The sequence below is a fragment of the Elephantulus edwardii genome, unplaced genomic scaffold (assembly GCF_000299155.1).
Source record: "Elephantulus edwardii isolate Elephantulus edwardi_28Jun2011 unplaced genomic scaffold, EleEdw1.0 scaffold00121, whole genome shotgun sequence".
NCBI classification, from domain to species: Eukaryota; Metazoa; Chordata; class Mammalia; order Macroscelidea; family Macroscelididae; genus Elephantulus; species Elephantulus edwardii.
The window spans coordinates 5,045,948-5,065,706 of record NW_006399871.1 but is presented as its reverse complement, the minus strand read 5'-3'; the positions used below and the strand labels follow the sequence as shown (position 1 = coordinate 5,065,706).

General features: G+C 45.6%; 1 protein-coding gene and 1 pseudogene across 1 annotated transcript in view; one reads left to right on the top strand and one right to left on the bottom strand.

Moving 5' to 3' along the window:
- LARS2 (leucyl-tRNA synthetase 2, mitochondrial) overlaps positions 1-19,759 on the top strand; it is a 162,800-nt gene that overhangs the window by 100,135 nt on the left and 42,906 nt on the right. The window contains exons 9-13 of the mRNA XM_006892970.1: positions 5,822-5,926; positions 9,956-10,071; positions 12,616-12,899; positions 15,665-15,763; positions 19,327-19,464. Coding sequence (XP_006893032.1) covers positions 5,822-5,926; positions 9,956-10,071; positions 12,616-12,899; positions 15,665-15,763; positions 19,327-19,464 — 742 coding nt within the window. The remainder of the gene's footprint in view (positions 1-5,821; positions 5,927-9,955; positions 10,072-12,615; positions 12,900-15,664; positions 15,764-19,326; positions 19,465-19,759) is intronic.
- On the bottom strand, positions 9,252-9,567 carry LOC102854443 (annotated as a pseudogene).

The window sequence follows — 19,759 nt, the reverse complement described above, 5'->3', positions numbered from 1 at the left end:
GCCCCTGCTGTACAAATGTCCACCCTGACGTCTCAGGGCCCCTGATGTACACATGTCCACCATGACTGTCTAAAACAGGGTGTCGGGTGCAGCACTTCTTTGACCACAGAGCCCCCTTTCCACTGAGCACTCAGTGAATCAGCTGCATGCAGCACCAGTGTGATGAACATTGGCCTGCCGTCACTTGTCTGTTTTTCCAGAAACCCTCAGAGACCATTCATCTCTGCAGCGGGTACCCTGAGAGCCCAGGGCACCTTTTTGTCTAAAATGTCTTCTTACCATCACTAATGTGTTTTAGTTCTAAAAGAATGGCTGTAAAATGCTTCCGTTACGTCATATCAGCAGCCTGACTTCCTAGAAATTTGAAGAACTGTAGACCTAATTAGAAACGTCAGCTTTTTTCCTTTTAGGAGATTTCTTTTGGCCAGTTAATAACGCATTCATTTCACATATGCTAGTATTTAAGTTCAAAGAACAAAAACCTCTTTTTGCCTAAAAAGCTGGTTTAATAATCACTTATATAAAAATATCAGAAAAGATAGATGTCTAGAAAGCAAAGTTTAGTGGTGATTTCCAAGTGTGTGACTCAGCTCATTACAGAGAGTCAAAACTGACCCATAACTGACCCCCCTAGTGAGTTTTTGGAAACTATAAATCACACAGGAGGAGATCACCCATCTCTTTCCCCAGAGCTGCTGGTGGAATCGAACCATCGGAGAAGTGCTGCCTTTGTGTTAGCAGTGCATCTCCTTCTAGATTGTGCCACCCGAGCTCCCTGCCAGGGGCATGCGGGAGCAGGGAGAGGGTTAATGGCCATGGGAAGACTGCATTGGTTAAGGTGATGATTGTCACTGTTGTCTAAAGTTAAAAGTTGAATTGGCAAAAGTTGGATGATAGAAATATTTATAACAACAAAAAGAAAAAGACAAAGAATAGCTGCTGAGGCTGCTTGTGAACAACAGAACAATTCTAGGATTTGTTTTTTTTTAGGTTTGTAAGTTTCCCAAAATACATGAACAAAATCTTGCAGTCCGAGCTTCTCAGGCATATTGTGGGTACGCTTGATTCAAGACCTATTTGTCCAAAAATAGTGGCTTTGAAAGTCTGTTTCGTGTCTGAGCAGGTGTGACAGCTCTACTCTGTGAAGCAGACAGGGCCGAGGCTCTTTCTGTCCTTCGCTGTCCTTCCTATGGTCTCGCTTACCCTCATTGATGTGGTCGAAAGTACTCCATGCTTCCCCTGTATTCCAGCAAATGAGAAGAGGAACAAGAAGGACATAGTCTCTACGTCCCCCATGTGTCAAGAGAAAGTGATCAGTACTCCCATTAGCTGGGCAGTCATGTATTAATTAAAATTACTAACCAAGAAGGGAAGGTGGCCACTGGGGTATCAGGCAGTCTGGGCGGCATGCTCTTTCTGTGATGTGGATTTCCCTGTGTCTAATTCACTATTTTTGATCATGTGTGAACTGATTGGATGTACTGGTCTTAGCTAACAATCATCTGTGGGCTGGAGCCTCTTATTTTAGTCAGTCAGACCGGGTGAGTGAGCTTTTTCAAAAGTCAGTTGGGCCCTCAGGCCTGGTGTTAATTGTGTTTGGGACTAACATTCTTCTATTATTATTATTATATTATTCTTCTATTCTTCAGTACAGCACTGCTCTGCCAGTTTGCTGCACTGAGGTAACTCGTGGTTGCTGTGATGCTAATGCTGTGCCACTGATGTGTCAAATGCCATAATGGTTACCCATGGCAGACAGTGTTTGGTGGAGCTCCCAGATTAAGACTGGCTTGGAAGCAGGATTGGCATCTGCTTCCTAAACAACAGGCATTTGGAAACTCTACGAATGTTAGAGAAATGATGATAGTTATAGAACAGGGTCAGATCTTTGGTTCATAGGGTCGCTATGAATTGTGCTCAGTTCGACAGCACTTAACAACAACACTAGAATGTTTTATAACATATAACTAGAATGTTAGAAAACATTCTAGTGTTGTTGTTATTGGGTGCCAGCAAGGTGATTCTAACTCATAGTGACCCACGTGACAGAGTAGGACCCCTCGGGTTTTCCTGGCTGTGGCCTTTACAGAAGCAGAGTTTCTTCTCTTTCTCCCATGGGTGTGTTTAAACTGCTGTCCTTTCAGTGAACAGGCGGTCACTTAACTGTTGTACCACCAGAGCTCTTTATAGACACTATTTGTTGACTTCCTCTTATGGTTTGTTGTTATTGTTACATTGTTAAGTACAACTCATAGTGACTCTATGAACAACAGACCTGAACCCTTTCCTACCCGGCACCATCTTCATTCCCTCTAACATACTTGAGCTCATTGCTACAGTCACCATGTGCGTCCATCTCTTAAGGATGTTCCTCTTCCTCACCGGCCCTCTACCTGTCCAAGCATCATATGCCTCCCAAGGAGTATAACACACCAAAGTGTTTGAAACGAAGCTTGGCCATCCTTGCCTCTTAAGCAGCTGCACTTTCTCCAAAACATATCTATACTCTTCTCCAGCATCACAACTCAAGGCATCAGTTCTTCTGTCATCCTCATTCAGTGCCCAGCCCTTAGATGCATAGCAAGTGATTAAAAAGAGCATGGTTTGAAGCAGACACACCTTGATCTGTAAGCTGACATCTTTGTTCCTCAGCACTATGGAGAGGTCCCTGACTGGTGACTTTGCCAGTACAATACATCTTTTTATTTCTTTGCTGCTAATACCAATGGATTATGAATCCAAATTAAGATTAAATCATTTGACAACTTCAATCTTTTCTCTGTCTGTCATGATATTAGCTATTGGCTAAGTGGTATATAATTTTTTAAATAAAAAATTCATTTTATACTGGTTTGCTTACAGAGTCTGTATACATTGTTCTTCACACAAGATCTTTCCCATTTCCCTTACCCAGCTATCCCTCTACCCATCAAATTGTGCGACTCTATAATTACCCCCTGCCCATACTCACCCCTCTGCTGCTACCTTTCCCTCTTGGATCCTCATACACATTTTACTAGTTGTCTATTTCTACAATAATGGTCTTATACAGTATTAGTTCTTATGTACTTTTGTTAATTCACTTAGCATAATGCTCGCCTTTCCCTCCCAAGTTGTGTAGTGATTTTCAAAATCACTGCTCCTGCGTGTTGCATAGTATTCCATTGTGTGAATCCAGTGGGACATTTTTTTTTATCTTGGTGTTGAGATGTAATCCATGTGGAAGACTGTAGTCTTTGATTTTCTACTGCGGGCATTTCAGTCCTTCTCACTTTCAGCAAAGCCAGGTCATCTCATCTGAATAATGCAAGTTGTTGCTGAGTCTTCCCTCTGATCCTGATGCCATATCTCTCTTCATGGAGTCCAGCTTCTCCAATGACGTGTTCAAAATTTAGACTGAATAGATATGGAGACAGGATATGGCCGTTGTTCCTTAGTTCTTGGTTCCTTTGCTCTCAGATAAGAGCTTCTTGGTCTAGGTCGAGGTTTCACATGAGCATGATATTCTGGGATTCCCATTCTCCTCAGTGTTAACCATCGTTTTTTATGATCCACACAGACAAATGCCTTTAATCAATAAAATGAATATTTTTATTCTCTTACTCCATTATCCCATACCTCTGTCATCCTGTTAGCATCATTACAGAATTTAAAGCCAGGCAATTCTTTGAGGAGGAAAAATATAGGCTCAGAAATACAAGTCTCTGCTTTGAGAAGTGAGTCAGCACTCGGGCAGGTCAGTACTTGGGCATCAGGTCCCCCAGCTGAAGCAGCAGTGCCCGGGTGCTCCATGGGTCATAGCCCAGGCTCCCTGATGCCCACCGGAAAGGGAAGGTAAGAGCTAGCTGAGATGCCTACACAGCCAATCTTTACCTCTTTAAAATATAATCCCTAATGCCCAGGCTTATTTTAACTGTGAGGTGCGTATAATTTTAGACATTTACATGACAAGTGGTAGAAACTGTAGTAGTAAAATAAGTTATAACTGTTGTTAATTGCTTATGTTGTTAATAAACTCACTCATTGCCTGTTTACACCCCCCCTTCCCTTCTTTTGTGGGATCTTATTTGGGCCTTTATGCTGCCAACATTGCTTATACTCTGTGTGGAAAGACGCATAGATGGTTCCTCTGCTCTGGTGGCGGCATCTGTCGAGAGTCACACTGGTGGCTGAAAGGCCACCTCACTGGTGGTTCAGATCCACCGGCTGCTCTGTGAGAGGAAGACTGACAGTTTACAGCCTCCACAAACCCACTGGAGAGTCCACTGGGGGTTGGTTCCAACTCGACAGCAATGACTTTTTCACTTTCCTGCTTTCGGAGTTCAGGCTCCATTGACGATAGCAGAATCTGTAGATAAATCCAAATTAAGTGTTTTATTGTTGTTGTTGTTGTTGTTGTTGTTTGATGCCGTCGAGTCGTAGAGGACTCATAGCGACCCTATGAATGAACAGCCTGAGCACTGTTCGTACATCGAGTTTCCGGAGGCAAGCCATTTCGGAAGTGGATGCCGCTCCTGCTTCCAGGCTTGATTTAGTCGGGAAGCTCCAGCCAACACTGTCCACCATGGGTGCCCATTACCAATGATTGGCACATCACTGTCACAGTCTTCAGCATCACAGCAACCACGAGTTACCTCTGTACAGCAACGCACAAACCAGTGCTATACCACCATGTTTTATTATGACCACATAAATACCATTCACAGCTGAGACTCTTAGACTGTATTATCCTACTTTAAAACTTTTCTTTTTTCCTGAAGCTCAGAATTCCCCATTTTGGTTTGTAGTTTCCATTCCTGCGATGATATTTGATTTTCTAGCTCAGTCTTTCCATGCCCTCCAACAGCTCTTTAAAATTGCTCTCAGGACCTTTTTCTAGATATTTTGACCTGCTAGATGGTCTCTCAATTCCCTCGTGTCCCTGAGGATGCTTCCTAAGTCACTCTGTCCTGCTTGAACCTGGCTGGGCCCTTTCCAAGCCTTTGCTGCGTATCTGTCACTCCAGAGTTCCCTCTGTGTCTGGTCTGTGACTGTGGCATCCATGTCCTGTGAACTACCCAGAGAATGAACGGGTATGTCCTGGAAAAAGTGCAGCCAGAGGGCTCCAGGGAGGAGGGACAGCAAAGCTTCGTCTCTCATACTTTGGGCATGTTATTAGGAAAAGCTATTCCCTTTCATCATGCTTGGAAAGGTAGAGAGTCAGCGAAAGAGAGGAAGACCCCCAAAGAGTGGATTGACACCGTGACTGCAGCGTTGGGCTCAATGTGTCAGAGACGGTGAGGATGGCACAGGATAGGACAGGGGTCTGTGGTTCACGGGGTCACTGGGAGTCAGACTCAATCGCATGTAACAAGGAGGAACGTTCCTTGGGAGGAAACATCTGACTTTGTATATTTAGAAACCTCTTTCCTTCTTTCTGCCTATTTTCTTCCTCACTTCCATCTTCAGATGTTATGGCTTGGCATTTCAGCTGCCCCCAACATTTTGTGTGTGTCTCCACTTTCCATATGTTCAAGGTGTTTTTATAAAAGAAAAGGGGGGCACTCGGGGCTGTCTCTACCTCACCATCTGGAAGGTGGAAATGCTGTTTGCACATCTCCGGTTATGAGCGTGGATAAACATCTCCTTGTGCGCTGGTTTAATCTTTTGATTTGCCTCTGGTGTGAATTATCTATTAGTATTCTTCAAAGAACTGATTCTTTAACAATTAGCACCAAACACAGACGTTCTAACGCTGTTTTTCTCACTTGTCGACTTGGGGATCGGATGGCATTGCTGTCTCAGCTGGCTAGCATCCTCAGTTGTTTGCATTTCTTTCCAGATTGCCTCACGCCTGTGACTGCTGTGAACATGCTCACGCAGCAGGAGGTCCCAGTGGTTGTCAGGGCCAAGGCAGACCTCGAGGGCGCTCTGGATTCAAAGATCGGTGAGCAATATTCCGGTATAATCGGGGGATTTATTTTGCCATCGTAAGCCCCACATGCTAACCTACTTTGTTCAGCCAGAAGAACCAGCTGTCACTCTCATGATGTTTCTAAAACTGGCCTTTCATTTAAACCTCCCCTCCCCTTTCTGAAGAACTACATTTGGAAAACTAAGTGTATTTTACCTTGTTGGTTGGCTTTTCAGAATAACCAAATCCTCTCTGACCCATGGACCTAGCCGCAGAGCTGGCTGGTGAGACTTGTACATACAATTTGAGGAGCAGTACGAGTCAGATAAAAATCCATCTTCCAAATTCATAAAACCGACAGCAACGGCTGAGCTGAGGGTTCAAAGCACAAATGATATCGATGTGGGTTGGGTTTTTGGTGAAAGCTTTGTGGAGGAGGTGAACTTGAGCTATTCAAGAAAAGGAGCGTGAAACAGCAATAAAATTGAAGGCGTATTTAGAGCTGTAAATTGGATGTCCTTGGCAGTCTTACTCATTTGCGAACATTCTCAACTGGCATCACATAACAGGAAGTCTGAGACTGAACAAAGAGACGGAACCAAAGGATGGCCCTGCCCAGGGTCCCCTGCCGAACCTGCGTGGCTTTCTCTTCTTGCTACAGCAGGAATATTTGAGCAGCTAAGTCTCAAAATTCCAAAACCCGACGGAGAAAGTTCTTTCCAAACTCCATTTTCTAGCACACAGAAGATGTAGTGTTCCTGTTGAAAAGAGTGTTTTCTTCATGATACATAGATCTATTTTTTAATAAAATGATTTTTTAAAAAGCCTCTAAACAGAAAAAAGACTTTAAGACATTCCCTTCTGGCCATTTAAACCTAGAAGACCTGTTACTTAAAGGAGATCATTCCTTCTGCTACCTTTGTACATTTTATAATTGTACTTTATTAAGGGGAGGAACGGGGTTTTTTTGGTTTTGATTTCAAGTCAAATTACTGACATGGCATTGAGAGAGGACTGCAGGGGAGAAAATTCTGGATTTTTAAAATGTGCACAGAGAATTGATTTTCCTGTTGTCTTGGATTCTTTCACTTACATAATTAGTGTTTTTCAGTTTCTACCTCTTGCCGTCCAAGAAGAACAAGCAGAAATCCACAGAGTGGAGGCAGCATGTCCCCTACCCACATGCACTGTTAGAAAAGGGTCTGTGGATGCTACGACCCACATCGCAGCCCAGAGGAATCTGTACGGTCAGATAAATTGTGGGATCTCTGTTTTCCTTTTGAACTTAGCCCCAGTTACTCCAGATCATACATGATTGAGTTGTAGTAAATGACTTTTCTCCCTCCTGATCATAAACACTTTGCTATCATATTATTACTATTATATAATACACATTCCATTGTTGTTGTTAAGTGCCGTCAAATTGTAGGTGACTCATAACGACCCTATGAATGAAAGACCTGAACACTTGTATAATATTCGTCCTTTCTCCAGATTCATAGGGTTTCTGGAGGCAAGCTATTACGGAAGTGGATGCCACTCCTGCTTCCAAGCTTGTTTTAATCAGGGAGCTCCACCAAACACTGTCCACCATGGGCAACCATTATTATGTTTGACACATCATTGTCACAGTGTCCGTCTCCACCACACCCTTACTCACCCTTACTCTACGGGTCAGGGCCGCCCACCCACTTCATTAGATTATAATAATATTTACTATACTGTTACTATTTGTCCTCATCCTTTCCTATCCTCCAGGTTCGCACTGAGCTTCTTTCATTTTTTCTGATGCTTTTCGTCAATAGCTTCATGTGAAACACCACAAGATGTCCACGGCCCCACAGAGTTTTGGAGCGTGTTTCCTAAGCATTTCTTAAAAAAAACCCAAACACCAAAGCTGTTACTGTCGCAGTGACCTGTGTGTGTCAGAATGAAACTGTGCTCCCTGGCTTTTCAGTGTCTGATTTTTCAGAAATCAATTGCTGGATCTGTTTTCTAAGGTATCTTTGATGGAGTCCTCCCACCCTTTCTGTTAATAGCCAAGCCCATTAACTGCACCACCCCGTGACTCGCTAGACACAATACAACCCTTTCAGGACAGTGCTCACTGAAGTCTGACCCCCAAGCGTTTCATGCATTGCCCTTAGCTTTGTATCTCATTTGCCACATGATGTGTTGTGTGCACGAGAGTGTCAGCAGTTTTGACAGATGGCCATTGAGCAAGGCTTCCTGACCAGGGGCCGTTTTGCCAGCAGGGAACATTTGCAATTTCTAGAGACATTTTTGGTTGTTATAACTAACAGAGGGCTACGTGTAGGGGGCTGGGTACCAGTCAGCATCCTGCAATGAAAGCCCCCCACAGCAAAGGATTACCTAGCCCAGAATGTCTGTAGAACCAAGGAGAGCCAGAACTAGTGGCTGAAAAACTTCTTTCCTGAATAGCTGAAGCCGAAGCCTCCGGCTGGGCCTCTCTGGATGAATAATTCTCTTATGCTCTGCTCCGTCTCCTCAAGGGCGTCTAGGAGCAGAAAATGAAATGCCTGCTCAGGATGTACTTTCGCCTTCAGGAACAAGAGCAGAAGGAAGAAATATGGTTGTCAGCTTTTGACTAAGTAGTGTTTTCTATCTGCAAAGTGCCCCAGCGCTTGTCTGTTGTACTGTGGTGGCTCGTGTGATGCTGCAAAATTTGTCACTAGAATCTCAGATACCAGCAGGTCACCCATGGTGGACAGGTTTCAGCAGAGCGTTCACACGGGCAGTGGAAGAAGATAAACTGGAAATTGGCCAGTAAACAATAGAACATTGTTGCCAAGGCAGGGCCTCATGGTGGGTGAAGCAGAGAGGGGCTGTCAGGGGCAGGGAGACCCCTGGTGAGGTGGGTGAGCATCCTAGCCACGACAGTGAACTTGAATGTCAGTGATCAAGTAAATGACCTAGAACCCGGCAGCTTCGTTCTGTTACCCGTAAAGGTCATCATGAGTCAGAGCAATTATCTACGATCCATCTAGGAAATTCCATAGGCATCATCTTTGTTTCACAGGAGAAAGCAACTGTCCTCTGTCACCGAGGAAACTGAACGAAGCAGCGTCCCAAAATGCTTGTGATTCACTGTTTTCCGTGCCAGAAAGTGTTCAGAACTGCACACCTCGGAATCACAGCGTTTTATTTAATATTCTAATCAGTTTTTAGTGGTTAGAATTATGTGTGTAGTTTTAACCTCTTTTACATGTAATACACAATAGCATTTAAATATCTGAGACTAAATAACCTATTGAAAATTATAATACTGACCACGCCATAGGTCTTCCTCTACTAACAGTAAAAACAAAACCGATGAGTTTATTTCAGAAAATTTACATTAAAGCCATTGTTTCATAATTTGGAAATCTGAGTAGTCCAACTTTAAGACGACTTTCTCATTGTTGAGCTTTGCTTTGTGACTGTGTCATTTGGGACTTCCTCTTGTCTGAAGGTATTCTTGCATGTGGCGCACTTTCAAGAGGGGTCTTTAAAGTTGTCCTTGCACTGTGCCCTGGTCGGGGTTCCGAACCCAGCCTACCAATCCTAGCTTTTTACTTTCAGCCTGTGGTGTGCTTGTGGATAAACACCCCTTGCTCCTTCCAAAAAATTTCAGAATCCACTGATTCCAGGGTGTCCCCTTCGGCCATGCTCATACCTTTAGGGTTAACTGAATTGACAGGCACGCCCCAGATCCCAGCCCAGGGCTCACCCTTCTCGTATTCCTCAAGGGCCAATGAGACCAGCTGCCTAACCACCATGCCAAAGGCTAGAATTATAGCTATTTCAAAAGAACAAGAAACTAAGCAAAAGAAGGATTTCAAGTACCAGTATTTCAAGGAAATAATACCAAGATGATTGATTAGTTATGTTAGCATGGTTAGATTCTTCAAGACTATTTTCTCAATATAATGTGGGCTTATCAATTTTAAAATTAAAAATATGGAGAATCTCTTGCAAAGAAGCCAAAACTGAGTTACAGTTATTGTGGTTTGTCAGTTCTTTTGCAAAGGAGATATCTTGTGTTTCTTTCCCTCTGAACAGGAATTCCCAGCACCAGCTTAGAAGACACCGCCGTAGCCCAAACTCTAGGTCTTCCCTACACTGAAGTTCTTGAAACTTTGCCAGATGGCACAGAGAGACTCGTCAACTCAGCTGAGGTTGGTGCCCCAGGGCATGGCCAGAGGATTTCATCCTAAAATCACCAATCTGACATCAATTGATAAGACCTTTTTTTCTGCAAATGCAAAATCCACTCACCCCCTAAGCATAAATCATGCAGACTCATTTGTGGAAACAAAGTCATATTCTTTTTCCAGATGTTTTAGCTCCAAGTGGACTCTAATCCTAGAATAATGTTGAAGTAACAAAATTTTATTTGGAGAATCTTCTGCTTGAGGAAAATGGCCTCTCCGAGGCAAACTGATTCTTTAGGGGAGGTGACTGAAAAGGTTCTTCTGAGAGGACTGTTCTCAGATTATACCCTTCTTTCCAGCCCAATTTTTAACTCATTTATAAGTAGAATGAGCAAAGAAACCCTGAGTCATGCTCATGTGACCAGAGTCCTGTCTGCCTAGAAGGGCTGGTGCCAACCCTAAGGGGGATTTAGACCTGGGAGGTGTTTGCTCTGCTCGCTCAAGATGATTGTGATTCAGCTACACCTGGAGATCCAGGTTGTTCAGGCCTGAATCTCCTGACTACAGCTTCTTTCTAAGAGTCCGAATAGGGGCAGGGCAGGGTTTTTCCTGCTCTAAGGAATCACATCCTAATGATGTGTTTGTACTTTTATTCATCACTTCCCCCTCACCCCCACCCCAGACTTGAGTCATACTCTAAGATAGCAATCCTAAGCTCTGTTTTCAGACCTCATTTGAGCAGGCTGCCTGGAGGTAGAGCCGCATGGAGCCCACAGGTCTGTAAGGAAGCCCCGGGTAACTCTCTTCAGGGCTTCAGAGGAGACACTCGTGGCTGTAATTAGGCTAATGAAGTGTCCACTCTTTTACACAGAACGCTGAGCTTTAACCGCACCCCTTGGCTTCTTTCAGATGGCTGCATGTAGTCTGTTGCCTTCCCTCCTGGCTCCCGGCTGAACAGACAGGGTAAAGGACTTCTTTCCATGGCTGGTGAAAGGCTCCTGTCAGCCCTGAGCTCCTGGAATACAGGAGAGTTAGGAATCCACGGAGAAGAGAAGCTTGTTATAAGGCACAAGTCCATGGTACTGGGAGTGCGGCACAACAGTGGTCCTCCCAGCTAGGCAGCAGCCCTCTTCGAAGAGGAAAAGGCCTCGTTTAGCAAACTTCACCGTGTTTCGTACTGGATGTCCTCTCCTTGCAGGCAGGGACCAGACCTTATTGAGTCTTGTGCCCACGGGACCTTGCACAAGCCTGACACATAGGAGATGTGCAGTATGTCTTTGTTAAACCAGTTCCAGGGACCCCAGCCCAGCTGGCGAGCCAGGCTCCTAGATTAGTCCTATTATTAGTTTTATTCTCTGAGAAGAATTCGGTGAAAGAGTGTTTCTCTTTTTTATTGTTCTACTTTGGCATCTGTAAAATGGGAACATTTCTATATAATGAAAGTTGCTGTTCCTCCAAGCCAAGGAATCCAATCAATTCAATCTTTTTTTCCTTCTTGCCTATATTCCTTCTGTTGTAGGGTAAGATTGAGTTTCAACACATCTCTGTAATTTGCAGTGAGGGGTGTGGGGACATCGACTTTTCTTGCCCCCATGTTTCTTTCTGTCCCCTGTTTCACCAGCTCTTGTGGCGCTGTCTGTAGGGAGTTGCACAGCTAACCTAAAGGCATCTGCCTGGAGGTTCAAATCCACCAGCAACTCCTGGGGAGAAAGATGGGCAGTCTCCTCTCGAGCGATTTACAGCTTCTAAAAACCCACTGGAGGTTGGCTATGCATCTATTCCATCTCGACAACAATGAATTACTGTTGAGTTACTGGGGAGAAGATAACATATGTGGTTCTTTAAGGAGCCCTAGTGGTGCACTGCACAACATGTCGGGCTGCTAACCAGAGTGTTGACAGTTCAAATCCACCAGCCTCTCTCTCTCTCTCTCTCTGTGTGTGTGTGTGTGTGTGTGTGTGTTTCTCTCTTCCTGCTATCTCAGAGAACTGAAAAGGATTAGTATGGTCAGAAATGACCCAACAGTACAGATGCTGATAATTCAGTACCCCCTTGGGGATCACTGGCCTCAGTTGATAAAACCCCAGAACTCAGGCTGAATTACCTGCTAGGTGTTAAGAGACACAGTGCCTTGGGCCCACAATAAGAAGGAATCCCCAAGAAGAAATTGTAATTTCTTTAGGAAAAAAAATAAGAGAGAGCTCTGGCCTAGTGGCAAGAAGCTGCACAGCAATCCCAGAGGTATGTGGTTCAAATCCACTAGATGCTATCCTGTACCAGTCAGATATGATTTAACGGTACACACACAAAATAAGAAAATAAAAATTAAGAAAAGGAAACTTTTGGGGTCTAAGATTATAATTGTATTCATATCAACACAGTTGTAAATATCATCTTCAGTATTATGTTTTTGGAGGCAGGGTGCCAGGAAAGTGGAAGCACCCAGGGCTCGTATCATGGCCTGTGTGGAGCTGACCTTGGGGGGGTCACTGAAACATCCGTGTGAGGGTGGGAGAGCTCACACGTTCTTGCAAAGAAAGGAACATGTCACTGTCGTCTCTTTCTTAGTTCACAGGTATGACCCGGCAGGATGCCTTTCAAGCCCTGACTCAGGAAGCCCGGAACAAGAGGGTGGGCGGAGACGTGACCAGTGAGAAGCTAAAAGACTGGCTGGTGTCCCGGCAGCGGTACTGGGGCACGCCAATCCCCATCATCCACTGCCCGGCCTGTGGCCCGGTGCCTGTTCCTCTGGAGGACTTGCCCGTGACCTTGCCCAGCATCTCATCGTTCACTGGCAAAGGAGGCTCCCCACTGGCCACAGCTTCAGAGTGGGTGAACTGCTCCTGCCCCAGGTAAGGACCAGGCCCTCAAGACTGCCCCCTCCTGGTGCTAACTCCACTCACTTTTTCCACGACTTTGGCCAGGCTGGGAAGAGTAGTGAAGGTCTTCAGGGACCTTTGAAGGAAGGTGCTGGAAACCGTGGACCCGCTCCTGGGATGTGACACCGCCTCCTCTCCCCAGAGATGGTGAAGCCTTGTCGCTTCAGATCTACCCAGACACATAGGATCCGACTTTCATCACAGCTTTGTAAAAAGCCTCTTTCTTCCATTTTATATTACAAAGAGCTTCTTGAAGATGAGAGAAAATGTTTTCTGTCTGCCTTACAAGTTTTCCAGTTTAGTGACTGTGATAACAAGGGAGATTTTATTAGAGGCAGCAGAATGTCACGGGCTTCGTCCTTTAATACACTGAGACACACCCGCCTTCCTGTCTCCTCACTTTGGAATTGGGTTGTGTTTTCTGTCAGGTCACCGGTGTGTCTCAAGTGTGAAGCTTATGATGCCGAGCCAGTAACTGATCCCAGGTTCTGATATTTGTCTTGCCCTTCATTTTCCTCAGCCTCCTAGATCATGAGGAGAGTATTTTTAGATGATTTAGTCCTCCACCGGTTCAGAGCTGAACTCCTAGGTCAGTAATTCGGTAACCCACGAGTGGATACAAGTCGCAGCTCTAGCTCTTCCCAGCTGTCACTTAAACTTGAGAAAGTCACTTCACTTCTCTCAACTTCAGTCCCCTTATTGGGAATTCAGATAATCTCTCTGAAGGGCTGTTAAGAGACTAGATTTCATTAGCACCTACCCAGCGCTGGGCACATCCTCCTAGCAAGCATTTGGTACCCAGAAACTTTCCTGTCCATCCTCCCGGCTCCTCACCTGGATGGTTGTGAGGTGTAAGACAAGGCCTTGTGAGCAGGACCACAGGGTGACCTTGCCCAGTGTTGGCAGAGTTATGGCCTCCGGGAGGAGAGTGGCTCGCTCTCTTTGTGGAGAAGCAATTACGGGGCTTCTCTGATGGCGATGAAGGCAGCCGTCGGCGCATGCAGCAGCAGGACCTCTGAGCAGCGGGTCTCCAGAATCAGGGTCCAGCAGGTGAAGAGCCCTTGCTCTTGAGCTCCAGGACCCTGGTGGCTTCCTTAACCTCTCTGATTCCTACTTACTAATCTGCAAAGTGGAGGCATGAATGGTCCCTGCCTCGCAGTTCCCAGGGGTTAGCATTTGGCTACTATTACAGCTATTAGGTAGGGAGCTCCGGTGGCCTAGTGGTAAGAAGCTGCACTACAGTAGCCAAAGGCCCACAGTTCAAATCCACCAGCGGCTGCTTCAGTGGAAGAAGATGGTCATTCTCCTCCTGTGCGATTTCCTGCCTCTGAAAGCCCACTGGAGGGTCAGCTATGGGTCAGTTCTGACTCGATGGTGAGCAACCACTATTGGAGCTAATTATAGTGCTCTTGTCACCATTGTCATCTACTCTTCCCACTTCCCACGTGACCTCTTACCTGCTATCCAGTTTTTAGCATTCACTCTTAAATGTGCCGTCTTCAAATGCTCCATGGCTGTTAACAAGGAAAATCCATCTGGCAGCCTTCAGTGGGATGTTATTTCTATTACAAATTGAGCTCTCCCTTGTCTTCCAACCTGCTCCATTGCATTAATGGGAAAGTAACCTGGATCTTCTAATTACTTCCCAGAATAGCATCTGTGTTCTGGTTGATTGGTCTCCAAATAAAAAGACCTGGCTTTAATTTAGAGGCGCACGGCTAGGATCAGCCATCTAAAGCAGCCCTGGGTGCGAATAAGCAGGATTCCCTAGAGCATCTTTCAACAAGCGCCTGCCTCCCAGGACCACCACTGCTCCCAGCATGAGGCCTCTTAACTAAAAGGCAGGGTCTGCTGGGACTCCCTGCTCTCTGCTCAGCCTCTCCCATCAGACACTGTGCCCTCCACTGTCCTGTGGAGAGCCAGTCTGAACCTTCACAGATACAGCTAAGACAGCAACCCTTTCTGTTCCCGTTACGTTAAAAATGAGCATGAGCCTTCACAGGCTAAATGGGCAGAGGGTTCAGCAGTTCTCTTGAGGTTCCTCATGCCCGTCCTCCAATCACCCCCCCATTCTGAAGAGTAAAGTAAATGGTCCCACAAGGGTTAATTTCAAGCTGCCAATTTGATGCCGTTCATTACGGGGTCAGGAAGCAATACTAAGAGCTGATTCTTGCAAGTGGTTTTGCGCTGTCTCCAGCTCACTGCTGCCAGAGGCCTTGGAGGTGACCCTCTCCCCAAGGCTGACGCCCAGCATGCCCCTCCCGGGAGCTGAGGGAGAGAAAAGCCAAGTCCTATTTTCTGTACCTCTCAGTACTTTCGATTCTCAACTTCTCTGCATAAATTTATTTGCTTCGTAAGAATCATAAAATGGGCATTGGCTGAAGGCGATCTGGACATGCCTGAAATAGAGGTTAATGCGCACAAGAGACACTTCATCTTGCCTTGTCCTTTCGGGTTAGATTTCCTGTCACGCTAACTTGGGAGAAGCAGAGACGTAGGTTCAGAGTTGCCGAAGACTGAGCATTTTATTTAGCAAATTTACTTTAAAGCATCTTGTTCTGTGCAATGTAAAAAGAGAACTTTCACTGGAATTGGCTTGGTTTTTTTTTCATGATGTGTTATTATTCTTATGACATTTTCTAATTCCTCCTTCTCTCCCTGGCTTTCTCAAAAGCTAGTGGCAAATGGCATTGAAACTTAAAAAGAAAACAACTGACGGATTTCATTTTGCTTCTTAGGTGCAAGGGGGCCGCCCAGAGAGAGACAGACACCATGGACACCTTTGTCGATTCTGCCTGGTACTACCTCAGATACACTGACCCTCACAACACGCAAAGGTACAACTCCTGGCTGCGTCCTTTCAATTCTTATCATTCAGAGTCCTCCGAAAAGTAGGCACCAAGATGGGACTTCTATCTACAGGAGGTTGATGAAGGGAAATGCCTGTGAAGGATAAAGGAGAGAGGGGCTGGGAACCTCTGGGTGGTGCAAATGGTTCATTTGCTCAGCTGCGACTAAAAGGTTAGAGCTTAAGTCCACACAGACATTTCAAAAGAAAGGCTTTCTTGATGATTTCTTCCTAAAATACCGGCCACTGAAAACCTTATGGAACCCCTTATGGCATGGGGTCGGGTCTGGGGTCAGGTCGCCATGAGTCAGAATAAACTCTGGAACAGCTAGGTGACTGGTTTTGTTGAGCCGGAAGAGCTGGGGAGAGCCCTCGGCCATCATGCAGATCTCTCACCTACAGAAAGAGAGGGTGTGGAAGGAGGACCAGTAGGACAGCCTCTGATGAAAGTGCAGCTCTGAGAAAGGCTCAGCCAGGCCCTGGGGGGTCCCTGAGCACAGCTTGCCCATCAGACAGTCCCCATCAGGGAGAAATGGCTCTGTTGGATCCGTGCTGGAGTGGCCGGCAGAGCCCTGGATTGACGTAGCCTGTAGCAGATCTGAAGACAGCAGCCGGAAGGTGTCAGCCAGTGGCGGGTGCTCTCTGAAACAGACACTCCTGAGGGGAGCAGCGCAGATCATAAATCCCAAGTGTGAGAAAAATGAAAAACCAAAGAAGGAAGGAAATGCTATTATAATCCCCTTGTTGGCCCTGCGGTGAACCGCATTTATGTGGTCGTAAAGATGTAATGTTGTTTACTTAACTGTAAATAAAGAGGTAACTACATGGAGACAGTGTGAGAGCGAAGAAATATTATCTCTCCCCACGTACAGTCGCTGGATAGTTTCTAAAATTGATAAACCAATAAAGCATATAAACATGTTATTTCATAATTACCTGGTGAAAAAAAAATTTATTAAAAGCCGTTTCCAAGAGACAGGACTTGAAGTTAGGGAAGGAGAAGGAATCGGACCAGAGACCTTTGTTTTCACCACCCTCTCAGCCTTAGTTACGTGCCTGTGTTTCTTTGACCAAAAAAAATTAAGGGAAAAAGAGTAATAAATGGGTAAAAGAAAATGAGAGCAATAAACCCTGTTCCACAGCAAATTAAAACCCCCCCAAAAACCTCATTATGCTTCAAAGCACCGTGTCAGGCTGCCCATGTTCCATAGCTGAATTACTGTCCTGAACCCTATGCTCCTCATATAGAATTGCTCCCTTATTCTTCATTAGGGAACCTAGTGGTAAGGAGTAGAGCTGCCAACCCAAAGGTACATGGATCTAGTCCACCAGCTGCTCCATAGAAGAATGAGCAGTGTCCTCCTGCACTTTTTATTACCTCTGAAAACCTGCTGGAGAGTCAGCTTATTAGCTGATCCTGACTCCATAGTACAGCTAACCTCTCCAGTAAGATGAGTGCCCCCCACCCCACCAGAATCCTGCCCTGCAGCATTTAGAGCCCATATCCAGGGAAAAAATGGAATCCTGAGTGAGCAACAACCCAGAAAGACAAAAGGCCGCCACTGGATGCCCCACCTAGCCTACACAGGGGCTCCTAGAAGGGCTGTGAATGCACTGCTCTTGGTACTGGCTGACTTGGAACGCTTGGCGAGTCCAGCTCCTTCCCTGCTTATGTTGCTTCAGAGGAAAGCCTTCTGACAAACAAGGGCACTGAATGACCATGTCGGGGTCCCTGGACCTTTGCAGCTCTCGGCACATCACAACGTGGAGACCTCACCGCCCTCATAAACCACAGTCCTTCGGCGCTGGCGTGCCCTCTGCCTGGGACGGGTAACAGAGAGATCACAGAGCCAAAAGACACAGCTTCTGTCCACGTCACAATCCTTCGTTTATCCCCGGCCTGCTTCCTGAATGAGGGCCATCTTTGTCTTCCCTTTCTTTTATGACATGAACATGAGTCGTTGGGATTCCTTTTTTCAAAAAGGAGAGAGGAAAGGTGTTTTATTTTACCAGCAATCTGGTGTCGTGACAGAAGAGAAGAAAAGCAAGCTGCTCTCAGCTGCAGACATGTGTTGATTGGCCAGGCCCATGTCCTGGCTGAGAAAAGGGCTCTTACCTTCAGCCTTGGCCTCAGACAAGTCCAGGCTGGTTCACGATGGTGGAGGCAGGGGGAGGGGGGCAGAATGCCTTGCATTATGGGAAGGAATGAACACCAGTAAGTGTAAATCCTCCAAAAGTCAAGCTTTATCTACCTGGTTGGATAGCATGCAGTGAGGACGTTACTTTGGGAATGGAGGGGTCTGCCCTGACCAGTGCTGTCCCCACAAACACACATTTGCAGGATCCCCAGCAGGAACTTAGAGTTAAGGAGTGTTTCCTCCCCCTCAACATCCCTTAGGACTGGAGAGCGTGAGTGAGGAAGCCTTTCTTTTAGGATCTCTTTTGCCTCGGATGTATAAATAGGATGAAAGAGAGTTATTGGACGGTCATGACAGTTTGCCCTCAATATAATCTTCATCGCACCCAGTAGGGCTTGCACAGGCCCTCCCTGATGAGAGCCTCTGTGTTTTAAGGTTGCTCTCTTTCACAAATGCACATTTGGGACCTACATGCCAATCTTCATCGTAAAGGCTACATCGCCCTCTATTGGCGAGAACTTGGAAGTCACAAGCACCTACTTATAAAATCGGCCTTAAATTGTTATGTGCCGACTTATTTACAACAGCTCTGAACCCTGCTCTATCTTAAGCCAACCTTCCTATCTCTGACACACCTACCCTCATTATCTTAGTCACTGAGTCCATCTCATCCAAAGTCTTCTCTCATGCGCTGTCCTTCCACCCTCCCAAGCATGACGTCCCTCTCCAAGGACTGGTCCCTCCTGGCAACATGTCCAAAGTATGTCAGACTGAACTTCAAAATCCTTGCCTCCAAGGAGCAGCCTGGGTTCACCCTCCCCAGGGCAAACCTGTTTGTTCTCCTAACAGCCCATAGTATATTCACTACTCTTCTCCAGAACCGCTAGATACTTAAATATAAACCCCGGTGGTGAAGTGGTTAATCAATTTGAACGCACCACCTGCTCCACAGAGGGATGTGGCATTCGGCTTCTGTGAGGATTGGCAGCTTTGGAAAGCCAAGAAGGCATTTCTCCTGTGTCCTACGGTTGCTGTGAGTCAGGATCAACTCAGTGACGGGTTCTGGCGTTCCGCTGCACATTGTACTGAGACCCTTTTTTTACTTTTTTTGGTCTATTATGCTCACTATTACCTCCGTTTTATGTGAAAATTGCCATGATTAAGTTCTATCAGTGATGTGTCTTCTATAATGGATTTTTGTAAATTTCCTAAATTAACACTAATCTGGCTAATTTTTCTTTCATTATCAAAGCTTTCTCTTATTATATTTTAGAAAGAGGAGCCCTGTTCTTCCCTGACATAATTTTGTGCCAAGCACGCGCACCTTAGTAGGCCTGTCTAATTCACGCGGTTGCCTCAAAGCAGCTCTTTGTTGTGTTTTGTTTAAACGACTCTTTCTTTTTCTGCCTTCCAGCCCCTTCAGCACAGCCTTGGCAGACTTCTGGATGCCTGTGGATCTGTACATCGGAGGAAAAGAGCACGCTGTCATGCATTTGTTTTACGCCAGGTTCTTCAACCACTTCTGCCACGATCAAAATATGGTCAAACACAGGTGAGCTTTGATACTGTTCTGCAGAGCAGTTCAGCTGCAGGAATAGCATCCGGAAGCAGGTGCCAGTTCTTTGAAACAAGGTGTATGTATATACGCAGCAGAAGAATTCTATTTCTTTTAGTATGCTCCAAGTTCACTGTCAAGCTTGACCGTTTGATGTACATTTATATAACATAATATGGTATTGTATCCTCACATTCCATATTGCAGGCTGCAGTCCTTGACACTCTGCAGCAGGTGCTTTAGGTCCTCCTCAGTTTCAGCAAGCAGGGTTGTGTCATCCGCATAACGCAGA